This window comes from Pituophis catenifer, unplaced genomic scaffold, assembly GCF_029215685.1.
Source record: "Pituophis catenifer annectens isolate HBS135680 unplaced genomic scaffold, rPitCat1.0.hap2 SCAF_7, whole genome shotgun sequence".
NCBI classification, from domain to species: Eukaryota; Metazoa; Chordata; class Lepidosauria; order Squamata; family Colubridae; genus Pituophis; species Pituophis catenifer.
Genome location: NW_027256887.1, coordinates 2,259,572 through 2,274,385, shown reverse-complemented (window position 1 = coordinate 2,274,385; position 14,814 = coordinate 2,259,572). Strand labels below are relative to the sequence as shown.

At 43.5% G+C, this 14,814-nt stretch overlaps 1 protein-coding gene across 1 annotated transcript in view; it reads left to right on the top strand.

Moving 5' to 3' along the window:
* ITPR2 (inositol 1,4,5-trisphosphate receptor type 2) overlaps window positions 1-14,814 on the top strand; it is a 169,853-nt gene that overhangs the window by 93,351 nt on the left and 61,688 nt on the right. Inside the window, 12 exon segments of the mRNA XM_070947456.1 lie at window positions 1,291-1,356; window positions 1,358-1,424; window positions 2,459-2,516; window positions 4,028-4,193; window positions 5,604-5,777; window positions 6,599-6,688; window positions 7,211-7,336; window positions 7,888-8,010; window positions 9,649-9,849; window positions 10,421-10,672; window positions 12,048-12,173; window positions 13,231-13,359. Of these exon segments, the coding sequence (XP_070803557.1) occupies window positions 1,291-1,356; window positions 1,358-1,424; window positions 2,459-2,516; window positions 4,028-4,193; window positions 5,604-5,777; window positions 6,599-6,688; window positions 7,211-7,336; window positions 7,888-8,010; window positions 9,649-9,849; window positions 10,421-10,672; window positions 12,048-12,173; window positions 13,231-13,359 (1,578 nt within the window).

Sequence of the window (14,814 nt, the reverse complement as noted above, 5' to 3'; positions counted from 1 at the left end):
AAATATGGAATGGAATGGAATGGAATGGAATGGAATAGAATAGAATAGAATAGAATAGAATAGAATAGAATAGAATAGAATAGAATAGAATAGAATAGAATAGAATAGAATAGAATAGAATTCTTTATTGTCCAAGTCTGATTGGACAATAAGGAATTTGTCTCCAGTGCATAAGCTCTCAGTGCATACAAACAAACATACATACAAGGAGGTACATACAAACATACATACATACATACATACATACAAACAATACATACAAAGAGCTGAAAATGGAAGCTGAAATCTAATCATGTGGCCTTGTGTTTCACCCCAAGCAACATATATGAAGAAGTAGGAGAGGGTCCCTTCTCCAGATACCAATCTGAATGAAAATCAGAATTCCTATGCCCAGTTTTTTTAGCTACCCAACAGACGATTTGACTTAACTCCATTTTGGTGATTAGTGCTGGAAATAATGGCTGTTTTTCAAACCTTCAAGGATGAACAGGGTTGGTTTTTGAAATGACAAATGCATTGGGGGGCCTTGTTTTCTTGCAGACATTTCATGACCCATTTAGGTAACATCATCAGTGCTAGAAGGGAGTGCAGTTTGTCCTCTGTTTGTATACTAGTGGCTTGCCCTGTCAGTGTTGGTGGGGGTGTGAACTTGTTACCTAGTTGGCTAATGAAACGTTTGCAAAAAAAAAAAAAACCCAACCGAGCTCAGAGAGCATCAAGGATGCCACAATTCAACCCTGAGCTACGGATGTTCTCTTGTATCGGTGATACAATATTTTTTAATGCCATAGTAGCAGGGGTGGGATACAATATTTTTTAGCAACCGGTTCTCTGCCCAGTTGTTGGGTGGGCATGGCCTACTCAGCCTCCTGCACCACTGCTGTGGGGATTGTTTTTGCTCTCCCCAGGTTCTGGAGGCTTTTTTTGAGCCTCCGGGAGGGTGAAAATGGTCTCCCCTGGGCTCCGGAGGCTGAAAACGAACCCGTTTCCAGACTTCCAGAACTTCCGGGAGGCCCATTTTTTGCCCTCCCAGAGCCTCCGTGTGGGTCCTGCATTTACCTGGCATCCAAAACGGGTTGCGTGGGAGACTCCTGGGAGGGGAGGGGTGAGGTAGGCAGAGCCAGCCGGTCCTTGCAACTACCGATTCGGTGAAGCAGATGTAAGATTAGCATTCGGTTTGCCCAAACCGGTGAATCCCACCCCTGCATAGTAGCAACTTTGACGTCATACCCAAATGATCTTTATGCCCTGCTGAAAAAAGAGGCTCAAAAGTTTGTCTATGTCCTACAGTTTATTCTTAGCGTTCGCCTTGACTACCGGATATCCTACATGCTGTCTATTTACAAGAAGGAATTTGGGGGAGAACAATGAAAATGTTGACAATTCCACAATGTCCCCACCCGACTCACCAGCTCTCACCTCAGGTAAGTGCAGAATAAATCAAGGAAACAAGGATTTAAGCAACATCGCTGTAATTTTTCGAGTCTAGGACTTTTTTGGCTCCTACCGTTGGCCGCGCCTGCTTCTCCTCCAGGGGTAACAAACAAAGAAAGAGGGAGGGAAGGAGGGAAGGGAGAAAGACAGGAAGGAAGGAAGGAAGGAAGGAAGGAAGGAAGGAAGGAAGGAAGGAAGGAAGGAAGGGGAATGAGAGGGAGGGAGGGAGGGAGGGAGGGAGAGAAAAAGGAAGGACCACAAACCCTGGCACTAGATGTAGCTTCAGGCTGGAAGGGACCCTGGAGGTCATCTAGTCCAACCCCCTGCTCCAGCAGGAGACCTTATATCATCTGGGTTATTTTGGTGCCTCTAACAGAGAAGAAATTTCCCAGAAAAGGGAAGGAGTTTACTACAACAAGGCTGCCATGCAGAGGAAGGAAGAGATAGCCCTTGACTTATGACCACAATTAAACCCAAAATTTTGGTTGCTAAACAAGAACCTTGTTAAAGTGAGTTTCGATGCATTTTAACTCAATCCAGCCTCCAACAGTGGACGTCAATCATGTTTCCCTTTTCTTTCTTTCTTTCTTTCTTTCTTTCTTTCTTTCTTTCTTTCTTTCTTTCTTTCTTTCCTTCCTTCCTTCCTTCCTTCCTTCCTTCCTTTCTCTTTCTTTCTCTCTCTCTCCCCTTTCTTTCTTTTCTTTCTTTTTTTTTCTTCCCCCCCCCCCCCGCTCTCATTTTGGTGAATGAGCCACCGCGAAGGATCTGGGACTGAGGGGCCGAGGCCCATTGGCCAGGGTGAAAGAATGGGGGCGGGCCAGCCAAGGAGAAAAGCTGGTGGATAATGCGCAGAGGCGGAACCCTGGAGGAGAAGCAGACGCGGCCTACGGTAGGAGCCTAAAAGTCCCAGTCCGAATTTTTCTGTGTCACACCGGTTGCCACTGATCGCTTCTTTCTAGCGCAAAACTAGGAAAGGAGGATGATGGCTTTTGTAGTGTTGACTGTACACCGTCTTCTGTTTCAGCGGCTGTTCCCGATATAGATGAAATTGCTGCAGAAGCAGAAACCATGTTTGCGGGCAGGTGAGCCCATATCTTTGGCCCTCTGTCTTGCTTGACCAACTCCTTTCCGCTGTTTTCGCTCTCATAGGCCTAATTAATACTTTTAATTAATCTTTATCTTGTTCTGACCCAGCTTTAGCAGAAGCAAGAAACAGACTCCTTGTCCCGAAAACCCTTTATTTTTATTTACCTCTTGTGAATTAATTGCATTCGCCCACCGAGAAATCCAGGCAAGAGTCCTTCAAGGAGTTAACTGCAGTAACAGACCTTATCAGTTCCTTGCGATAATTGCCAGGCCGTGAGATCCCAGCCGAAAGGCTGCAAATTAAGTTCTGGCAAGCAGTCTCTGAGGCAAGAAACACAATGAGCAAAATCTCTAGAAATACGAACGGTTGTCTCCTACGACCATCACTCCCCTTTCCTTCTATTTATTCCCCAGCCAGGGAGGGGCCATTCAGCATCCACGTGTACTTTGCTTCCCGAGTCGACTCCTTGTCCTCCGTTGTTCTCCTCTCCTAACAGCTCTGCGCATACGTGCATCTGGAACAGGCCCCAGCTGTTCTTCCTCCTCACTCATCTCAGCCTCCAAAGGCAGCTGCCTCTCCGGTGGCTGGGAAATGTCGGAGAGCCCTGGCTCTATCTCTGTGTCTGACGCAGAGCATCCATCAGAGTCTTCCCCAGAATCCAGCACCGGCCTCCCCAACCTCTTCATCGTCCAAGTCTGCCGCCAGCTTTGCTGGCAGCTGGCGGGCCACAACATATATTTCTTCTGGACAGTGTATCAATACTGCTTCTCTGTGGTGGAAATTTTAATCTTCAGACTGTTTTGCAAACTTCTGATGGCTTTTAGGAAGCTTGGAAGCCCTACTGATTTCTACTTCACCAAAAATACCCAAGGCCACCCACTAAATACAGTACCCCTGATAGTAAGTTAGACTGCTACCTACACCACTTCAGCCAAATGGTTATCCAACATCTGCTTAAAAATTTCCAGTGTTGGAGCATTCACAACTTCTGGAGGCAAATTGTTCCACTGATTAATTGTTCTCACTTTTAGGAAATTTCTCCTTCGTTCTAGGTTGCTTCTCTCCTTGATTAGTTTCCATCCATTGCTTCTTGTCCTACCATCAGGGGCTTTGGAGAATAGCTTGACTCCCTCTTCTTTGGGGCAGCCCCTGAGATATTGGAAGACTGCTATCATGTCATCCCTTGTCCTTCTTTTCATTAAACTAGACATACCCAGTTCCTGCAACCGTTCTTCATATGTTTTAGCCTCCAGTCCCCTAATCCTCTTTGTTGCTCTTCTCTGCACTCTTTCTAGAGTCTCCACATCTTTTTTACATCGTGGCGACCAAAACTGGATGCCGTATTCCAAGTGTGGCCTTACCAAGGCATTATAAAGTGATATTAACACTTCACGTGCCCTTGATTCTAAATAGGCTTAGCATTGCTGTGACTAGATTCTCTCTCTCTCTCTCTCTCTCTCTCTCTCTCTCTCTCTCTCTCTCTTTTTTTTTTTTTTTTTTTTGCAGGAAGGAAAAGAACGCCGTGCAACTGGACGATGAAGGAGGAAGGACGTTTTTGCGAGTCCTGATTCATCTTATAATGCACGATTACCCTCCTTTGCTCTCAGGAGCCCTGCAACTCTTGTTTAAACACTTCAGCCAGCGAGCAGAAGTGCTGCAAGCGTTTAAGCAGGTACGTAAGGCCACCAGAATCCTAGAGGTGGAGCTCTCGCCTCACAATCCGGAGGGCTGTGAGTTCGACCCTAGTAGAGGCTGATATTTCTCTCTCTCTCTCTGGGCACCACGAGAATCTATCTGCTGAACAAAACTCCGCATTGGTGACAAGAAGGGCATCCGGCCAGTAAAACACTCAGCTCCATTCAGTTGCCCCAACTCCACCCCGCAAGGGACTACGGGGTCATTAAATGACCACCAGAATAGTGGTCACCAGAATATTGGTTTTAAGATAAATGTTTTCCCCTGTCAGGTTGTGCCCGACTTTCTTAGCCAAGGGAGCCAACATCGTCCGAAGACATTTCCGTTGCCGTGTGGCCGGCATGACTATATGCCAAAGCGCATGAAACGCTGTTATCTTCCCATGTAATATTCCCATTTTCAATCCTGTTTCTTTCTTTTGAATCTGTAGAAGTGACAAGTATTTGTCTAAGACAAGTAACACAGCCTCCCAATAGTGTAGGAATGCTTTCACTGAGTAGGTAGTCCTCAACTTGCGACAGTTCATTTAGTGACGGTTCGAAGTTACAACGGGACTGAAAAAAAGTGACTTATGACCGCTTTTCACATTTTTAAAAAAAAAAAATTAAAAGTTTTTTATTAATAATACAAAATTATCGTGGAAAGAATCAACAATCACATTGATTCCCAAAGAAAATTCCGATTTGACTTATATTAAAAATTATAGGCCGATATCCCTACTAAATTCGGATTGTAAAATCTTCATTACAATTATGGCGGACAGACGAAAGAAAATTTTAGAGAATTTCATTCTTACTGATCAAAACGGTTTTCTTCCCGGACGGCATATAAGGAACAACATTAGGATTATCTTGGTTACGATAGAATACTATGAAGTATTGTCTTGTGTTTTTAAATAGGCTGTACACTGCCCTGAGTCCTTCGGGAGAAGGGCGGTATAGAAATAAAATAATAATAATAATAATAATAATAATAATAATAATAATAATAATAATAATAATAATAATTATTATTATTATTATTATTAGTCCCCAATGAAAAACAGATGGCGTTGATATTCATCGAGGCGCAAAAATCATTCGATAACGTCAAATGGGACTTCATACTAGAACAATTAAAATATATGGATTTATAAAGATGTTTAAAACCGTTTTTCACATTTAAGACCGTTGCAGCACGCAACATGATCATGTGATCAAAATTCAGAAATTTGGCAATTGACTCATATTTATGGCCGTTGGAGTGTCACATGATCCTCCTTTTGTGACCTTATGACTAGCAAGTGCCATTTTCTAACGCTACATCACAAGCAGATAAACAGAACTTCGGGGTAAAATCTCTGCATGTGAAGCCATTGAGCTTCTGTTGAATTCCGAATATTTTACAGGTCCAATTGTTGGTGTCTAACCAAGATGTGGACAGTTACAAGCAGATTAAAACTGACCTTGATCAACTAAGACTGACTGTAGAAAAATCAGAACTTTGGGTCCAGAAAACCAGTAATTATGAAAGCGGAGTATTGGGTGAAAATCAAACAAAAGGAAGTGATGAGCCAATTGAAGTGAGTCTTTTTGGTTTCGATCCTTTAAATCATTCCTGCTTTCACTTTCCCAAGCTTTGAAAGTTTTGCAAGCATTGTTCCTTTTTATTATTATTATTACCGTATTATTATCTTAAGTTTATTATAACTATCATTCGAGACAAATTCCTTGTGTGTTGAACTTGGCCAATAAAGAATCCTCTCCTCTCCTTCTCTCCTCTCCTCTCCTCTTCTTCTCTCCGCTCCTCTCCTCCTCCTTCTCTTCTCTCCTCTTCTCTTCTCTTCTCTTCTCTTCTCTTCTCTTCTCTTCTCTTCTCTTCTCTTCTCTTCTCTTCTCTTCTCTTCTCTTCTCTTCTCTCCTCTCCTCTCCTCTCCTTTTCTCTCCTCTCCTCTCCTCCCCTCCCCACCCCTCCCATCCTCTCTTCTGTTCTCTTCTCTCCTCTCCTCTCCTCTCCTCCCTCTCCTCTCCTCTCCTCTCCTCTCCTCTCCTCTCCTCTCCTCTCCTCTCCTCTCCTCTCCTCTTATTCTCTCCTCTCCTCTCCTCTCCTCTCCTCTCCTCTCCTCTCCTCTCCTCTCCCCTCCCCTCCCCTCCCCTCCCCTCCTCTCCCCTTCTCTCTCTTCTCCTTTCCTCCCCTCCCCTCCCCTATCATTCAGTCTTCCAAATTTTTTTTATTTAGACAATTTATATGGCCACTCTCTTAAAAGAATAATTCTGGCTGGCTAAAAACAGTTCACAAATACATATAAAGTCAAACCTCAGAGGCAAATACAGACCTAGTTGATAATCATAACACAAGTAACCGCTTTACATTTTACTTTTTGACTCTTTCTTGAAATTATAGGATTCAAGCATGTTGAGTCCAGTCCAAGATGGCAGTAAGAAACCACAGATTGATACCAACAAGAGTAACAACTATAATATAGTTATGGAGGTATGTTGATAATCTAGTAATATTGTACCTTTTGTACAATATAGTAATATTCTTCATTTTACAAGAAGACCCAAATTCATTGATGGCCTCACAATTGCAATGAACAAGGACATACATGCAGCTATTAAGATTGTTGGCCAAGCAGGGACAAAAACAGCCAGGGAAGTGATTGAAGCTTGGAAAATGGCTCCCTTGTCAATCAACAGGAGTGCTGATTTACCGCCAGCTTATCAGAAACATAGGAGCATGGCAGCACAGGTAAACAACAGCCAATCGCCGGCCATCAACACACCAATCATCCAATAGGAAGGCACCGCATAAATACGACTTACAGAATAGCCCAAAGCACATATTCCAGTAGAGAGGATGGGTTCCAGCACAAATCTGAAAACTCGGAAGAGTAAATCTCTGGTCCCGTTGACTGAACCAGCTTGGCTCTTGCAACGTTATCCCGGGACACGTATATTTGGCTTAATTCGTGGGGGAGAAAAATGTTCAATATGGGTTACTCTCCATCCGCAGATTTTGATCCGATTACGAGGGCTCTGCATTCAAAATAAAAAATGTAGAAACCAGCAGCAGCGCTTACTTAAAAATATGGGAGCCCACAGCGTCGTGTTGGATCTCCTTCAAATACCCTATGAAAAGGTAAGGACGTAATATCTCTGGTAATACAGTATATAATGAATTGGCAACTATCATTAATGCAAATAATTAAATAAAATTATTTTTAATTAAGGGAGGCTATTTTCCCTTTCAAACTCTTGCAATCATGAACTAAAATTGAAAAGTTCCCGCCCCTGCCCCCCAGTTTTGATATTGATATTGATGGATGGATGGAGGGAGGGAGGGAGGGAGGGACAGACAGACAGACAGACAGACAGACATACATAGGTACGTAGGTAGGTAGAGGTAGAGATATATGGATACCGATACACACATACATGCACACACACACACATATGAATAAAATATTTATTTTATTCAGTGTTTTGTTTGTGACTAGCCTCAAGAATGTAATTTATTCGAATTAAACATTCATGTGAAACAAACATGGATTGTTTACAATGACTCTACCCGTGTTGACTGACTATCAGACAGGTAATGTGTGGGACAGCCTCTACCAATGTTAATTTCTAACTTTGTTTTTTCCCTTTTGTTGGTTCATTTCACAATTGAAATAATGACCACGACCGAAGACTGACCAAAAGATGAATGAAATCATGACTTTAGCTCACCTGTTCCTTCAGAACTTCTGTCGTGGAAATCCCCAGAATCAGATACTTCTCCATAAACACCTCAACCTATTCTTAACCCCTGGGGTCAGTATTTAATTCATGGATGAATTTCTCACTGGAAGGGGCGGTATTTGTATCCAAAAAGACTGCATGATTCTGCATCTGAAGATTCAAGGATGTGAGGGGGCCTTGGTGGTCTCTGAGCTTGGTGATTTTCTTGTAGACGTTTCATTACCAAACTAGGTAACATCATCAGTGCTAGAAGGGAGTAGGGTTTGTGGAGAGGAGGAGGAAGAGGAAGAGAAAGAGGAAGAGGAGGAGGAAGATGACTGTGGGGGGGTCTTTGGTGCTCTCTGAGCTTGGTGGTTTATCTTCCAGACATTTCATTACCAAACTAAGTAACATCATCAATGCTAGCACTGATGAAGTTACCTAGTTTGGTAATGAAATGTCTGGAAGATAAACTACCAAGCTCAGAGAGGACCCCTTGTTTCAACCCTGAGATACAAATATTCTCCTATATTGGTATTCAAGACTATCTTTTCTTATTTGAAAGATTAGGATGGAATGGTAGGTCTGCTTTCTTAACTCCCATTTGGAGATATTATCTTGCCACTGGGAAGGTTCTCTACTAATTAGCTTCCATTCAACCTCTTCAAGGCCAGAATTTGGTCTTATTCAACATAGGGAGAATTTGGAATAAGACTAAATTCTGCCCTTGAAGAATAAAATACAAGAGAGAGATGATACTCCACGTAGGACTAGCATTCTTGACGTTACTCAATATTATAGAAAAAGTGCAGAGAAGAGCCACCAGGATGATGAGGGGACTGGAGGCTAAAACATACGATGAACGGTTGCAGGAACTGGGCATAGCTAGAATGGGTACCTACGAGACCGTCTTTTGCCACCAATAGCCTCCCACCGACCAGTTCGTTCTCACAGGGAGGGACTACTCAGGGTACCGTCAGTCAAATTATGCCGACTGGCGACTCCCAGGGGGAGGGCCTTCTCTGTGGGGGCTCCAACCCTTTGGAATGAACTGCCCCCGGAGATACGGAATATCCCTGATCTCCGTGCTTTCCGCCGTGCCCTCAAGACCCTGATGTTCCAACAGGCGGGGCTAAACATACGAACATGTGAATGATTTTTTAAATGTTATCTAATTCTGGGTTTTATTTAATTGACCAAACTAAGTAATAATTTTAATTAGCAATTTTATGATGTTTGTGTGTCTATATTTTTCTTGACTGTACACCGCCTTGAGTCCTACGGGAGAAAGGCAGTATAGAAATATAATAAATAAATAAATAAATAAATAAATAAATAAATAAATAAATAAATAAATAAATAAATAAAAAGTCTAGTGAAGAGAAGGACCAGTGGGCCAAGCTATTTTCCAAGGCACCCAAAGGCCAGACAAGGAATAATGGATGGAAAATGATCAAGGAGAGGAGGAATTTTCTGACAGTGAGAACAATCAACCGATGGAACAGAAGTTGCCTTCAGAAGTTGTGGGAGCTTCATCACTGGAGGCTTTCAAGAAGAGACTGGGCTGCCATCTGTCTGTGGTGTAAGGTCTCCTGCTTGGGTGTGGGGGTTGGACTAGATGACCTACAAGGTCCCTTCCAACTCTGTGAATCGGTAATCTATTACGTGTAAATACCACCGATATTATCGTACAATGTTTTTTTTTTTCTTCCTTCCCGGTGTTTAAATTAGCTTCTGGAGGCCGAAACCATGCGGCACATCTTCACCAACAATTACCATCTCTGCAATGAAATTAGCGAGCGGGCCGTGCAGCATTTCGTCCACTGCATCGAGACGCACGGCCGCCATGTTGAATATCTGCGTTTTTTGCACACCATTGTCAAGGCCGATGGTAAATACGTCAAGAAATGTCAGGACATGGTTATGACAGAGGTAAGTTAAGGCAGCGGCCTCCAAACTTTTGGGCACCAGGGATGGGTTCCAAGGAGATAGGTTGTCTGAAATAGTATAGGGCAGGGGTGGGGCTTCTGGGGGTTCGGGAGAACCTCTAGCTAAGATTCTGTGCAGTTCGGACAGAACTGGGGTGCCCCGCCCACCCTCCCCTCCCAGGAGTCCCCACACGGGTCATTTTGGATGCAGGTAAGTGCAGGGCACGCATGGAGGCTCGGGGAGGGCGAAAGATGGGCCTACCGGAAGTTTCCGGTATCCAGAGGGACTCCGGAGCCTGAGGAGACCGTTTTCGACCTCCCGGAAGCTCAAGGAAAGCCTCCGGAGCCCGGGGAGGGCAAAAACACCCCTCCCATGGTGCAGGAGGCTAACTAGGCCACGCCCACCATGGCCACGCCCACGCAGCAACCGGGCAGAGTACCCCTTGCTAAAAAATTTTGAAGCCCACCCCTGGTATAGGGTCTCCTGCATGTTCAGGGGGTTGGACTAGAAGACCTCTAAAGTCCCTTCGGACCCTATTATTGCGAATGAGCCGTAATCCCAGGTCCCATTTCAGCTGATCAACGGAGGGGAAGATGCCTTGGTGTTCTACAACGACAGAGCCTCTTTCCCAACCCTCCTTCACATGATGTGCTCTGAGCGAGACCGAGTAGACGAGAGTGGGCCTTTGGTGTATCACATCACCTTGGTGGAACTGCTGGCAGCCTGCACTGAGGGCAAAAATGTCTACACCGAGATCAAATGTAATTCTCTCCTCCCCTTGGATGACATCGTGAGAGTGGTGACGCATGACGACTGCATACCTGAGGTAAGTTGAACGCTGTGGTAATGTTCTTAAAACAAGGTAGGTTTTAATATTGCACGTTTTTTAAAAATTAATTATTATTATTATTATTATTATTATTATTATTATTATTATTATTATTATTATTACTATTAATTTGATTTATATGCCGCCCTTCTCCGGAGACTCAGGGCGGCTTACAATGCGTTAAGCAATAGCCTTCATACTTTTGTATATTTTATACAAAATCAGCTTATTGCCCCCACAATCCGGGTCCTTAGAAAGGATGGAAGGCTGAGTCAACCTTGAGCCTGGTGAGATTCGAACTTACACTAATTGCAAACAGCTTGATGTTAATAACAGTTAATAACAGTGCTTTAGTCTGCTGCGCCACCAGGCTCCGTTGCTGAAATAACTTGAGTTTTACCTACACCAGCCTTTAGACTACAACAAAAGATGAATAATAATAGGAATCTTAATGGCATGTTGAGTAGTCGTACTAAAAATAGATCTTCTGCTCTGGGTTACAGCAGTTACAGCAAAAGAGTTCAATCAAGATAATAATAATAGCACTTAGCAATAGACTTATATACCGCTTCATAGTCCTTTTACAGCCCTCTGCAAGCGGTTTACAGAGTCAGCCTCTTGCCCCCAACAATCTGGGTCCTCATTTTACTGACCTCGGAAGGATGGAAGGCTGAGTCAACCTTGAGCCGGTCAGGATCGAACTGCTGGCAGTGGACAGTGAGTTAGCCTGCAATACTGTGTTCTAATGATTGTGCCACCAGGAAGGAAGGAAGGAGAAGGAAGGAAGGAAGGAAGGAAGGAAGGAAGGAAGGAAGGAAGGAAGGAAGGAAGGAAGGAAGGAAGGAATAGCAATAGCAATAGCAATAGCAATAGCACTTAGACTTATATACCACTTCACAGTGCTTTATAGCCCTTTCTAAATGGTTTACAGAGTCAGCCTATTTGCGCCCAACAATCTGGGTCCTCATTTTACCCACCTCGCAAGGAGGGAAGGCTGAGTCAACCTTGAGCCGGTCAGGATCGAACTGCTGACAGTGGACAGAGTTTGCCTGCAATACTGCATTCTTGCCACCAAAGCTCTTAATTAAGCCATTAATTAAAGCAATGAAACAGATTTCCCTTAAAAATTGGTAACATGGTTTGGGAACCGGGGAAGGACAAGTCACAAATGCCATTTAAATGAAGAAATGAAGTAACAAATTTTTGGAAAGGAAGCGTTGACTTAGATTAACGCAAAATATAATAATAGAAAACGAGTTTGTAGCTTTAAGACAAGGTTTCGTGGAATGGTTTTGATGTGTCTAGCGGTGGGAAAATCCAGTGGCCCTGCTCCTGTTTTCTTCGCATCAATGCAATTTCTTTGAACTTCCAGATCAAGATTGCGTATGTCAACTTTGTCAATCACTGCTATGTGGACACCGAAGTGGAAATGAAGGAAATATACACCAGTAACCATATCTGGAAGCTGTTTGAGAATTTTCTGGTTGACATGGCAAGGGTATGCCTTTGGACGTCTTTCAGAAATTTTATTGAGCAATTTTTAAAATATTGAAACTTTCAATTATTTTCAAACCAAGAAGTGGACTTGATTTTAAAATAGATAGATGGATGGATGGATGGATAGATAGATAGATAGATAGATAGATGATAGATAGATAGATAAATAGATGGATATAGATGATAGATAAATAGATGATAGATAGATGATAGATAGATAGATAGATAGATAGATATAAATGGCTGAATAGATGGTTAAAGGGATAGATAGATAGATAGATAGATAGATAGATAGATAGATAGATAGATAGATAGATAGATAGATGAGAGATATAGATAGATAGATAGATAGATAGATAGATAGATAGATAGATAGAGAGATAGAGAGATAGAGAGATAGAGAGATAGAGAGATAGATATAGATAGATGATAGATAGATGTTAGATAGATGATAGATAGATAGATGATAGATAGATAGATGATAGATGATAATAGATAGATAGATATAAATGGATGAATAGATGGTTAAAGGGATAGATAGATAGATAGATAGATAGATAGATAGATAGATAGATGCTATAGAAAGACATAGAGAGATGAGTGGCACGGTAGCCTAGAGGTGAAGATGCTTGCCTCCCACTCGGAAGGTTGAGAGTTCAATTCTAGCTAGCGGCAGATGTTTGTCTATCCGGGTGCAAAGAGAAAATATCTGCTGTGAACTCCACATAGGTGTCGGGAAGGGTATCCAGCCAGTAAATACTCAGCTCCATCCAGTCGTCCTGACTCTACGCTGAATTAATAGATTACAGGGTCATAAAAGGGAAGAGGTTGGGTTTTTTTTTTTATTAAGAGCAAGGAAATAATTATTTTCACTGACCAGATTATCCAGGGTTCAATTTTTGCTTTGCTTCAAAAGTTTAAATGCTATTAAGAAAAGCTACAGGTGCTATTGGGGCATTTAAAGGATGGCAATTGCAGCTCCTTTGATGTCTGTCTGTCTGTCTGTCTGTCTGTCTGTCTGTCTGTGTTACATCATGTCTGTCTTTTTCCACCGATAGGTTTGTAACAGCAGTACAGATAGAAAACATGCCGATTTATCTCTTGAAAAATATGTCACCGAACCGGTAATGAGTATCGTGAGCGGCTTTTTCAGTTCTCCGTTTTCAGACAACAGCACCAGCCTGCAGGTAAGACCTTGGTGACAGACAATTAGCTGTGATTCCACAGTATAATTTATTTATTTATTTATTAGTCATATTTCTATGCCGCCCACTCTCCGAGGACTCTGGGCGGTTTACAATAATCAACAGTATACTAAATAGCATATTGCCCCCAACAATCTGGGTCCTCATTTTACCCACCTCGGAAGGATGGAAGGCTGAGTCAACCTTGAGCCTGGTGAGATTTGATCCGCTGATCTGCTGAACTAGCAGTCAGCTGAAGTGGCTGCAGTACTGCACCCTAACCACTGCGCCACCTCGGCTCTTATAGATGCCTTTGTGCCAAGTCACGTTTATTTAACGCTGCGATAAGACTTTTCGTCAGGAAAATAATTTTCCTATACGAAGAAATAACTCAAAAGGCCTGAGTTTCCCAACATTTCTGGCTGGGGGTGAGGAGGGGAGGGAAGGGGATGATTCGCACAAGTGGCCGGAAATGGAGCATGTTGCACATGTGCTCGCCTGCTGTTTGTGGAAGTGAGTGGGGGTGCTCGCAGGCTGTTTCCACGGTCCAGTTGGAAACTCCTCAGGGCTCACTTGTGGGGCACAGTTCACAGGTTGGGGACCCCTGATTTAGAGCCCTTTCTGCATTTTGTGGTGCTTGGAGGTTGAAGGGGTCTAGATTGGGGGGGGGGGCTTCAGCTGCCAAGCACCGGGAAAATCAGGAGTTCCGGTGTTGTGGCCTATCGGCCACCGGCCCCTCCAGCAGCCGAATCAGAGGAGGAGGAAGAGGAGGCGTGGGAGTCAGGACCAGCATCAAGGCAACCTGAGACCTCTGAGGGGGAAGAGGGAATGGAGCTGACAGAGAGAGAGAGAGACAGAAGCGGAGCCTGGGCCGTCCGTCAGCTCTCAGATGGAGAATCAACAGCCCCCAGATCTGGAGGTGGCTGATGAGGAAGAGGAGGAATAGCTGGGTCCAGTGCCTGTGGATGCACAGAAGGCAGAGGAGAGGAGAGCAGTGGAAATCTATGGGCCGGTCCTCGGGACGAAAGCACCACCGCTGCTAGGCCCACTCTAGCTCTGGGGATAAAAGGTGTGGCAAACAATTATTCATCTTCCGGACGGACGGACATGTCAGCCTGCGAGATAAATTTTTTGCCGGGGCTGCTGGCGCTCCTAATAAAGGAATCTTTGAGTTCACTTCAGAGGGTTTGTCGTGTTTGGGAAGCTGAATATCTTAGACAATTCAAATAGGTATAAAGATTTATTGCAAGCTTGAACTCCCTACGAGAATCTGAACTACTAACAGCCAAGGGAAATTAGCGGGAGATAAGTTAGCTGGAGTTAGATCTCTGGTCATAAGTCACTATTTTCAGTGCCATTTGTAATTTTGAACAGTCACTAAACGGATTGTTGTAAATCGAGGACTTCCTGTGTATTCACGAGAGTCCTTTGTAAATAGAAGAATTCGTCTATAGGGAG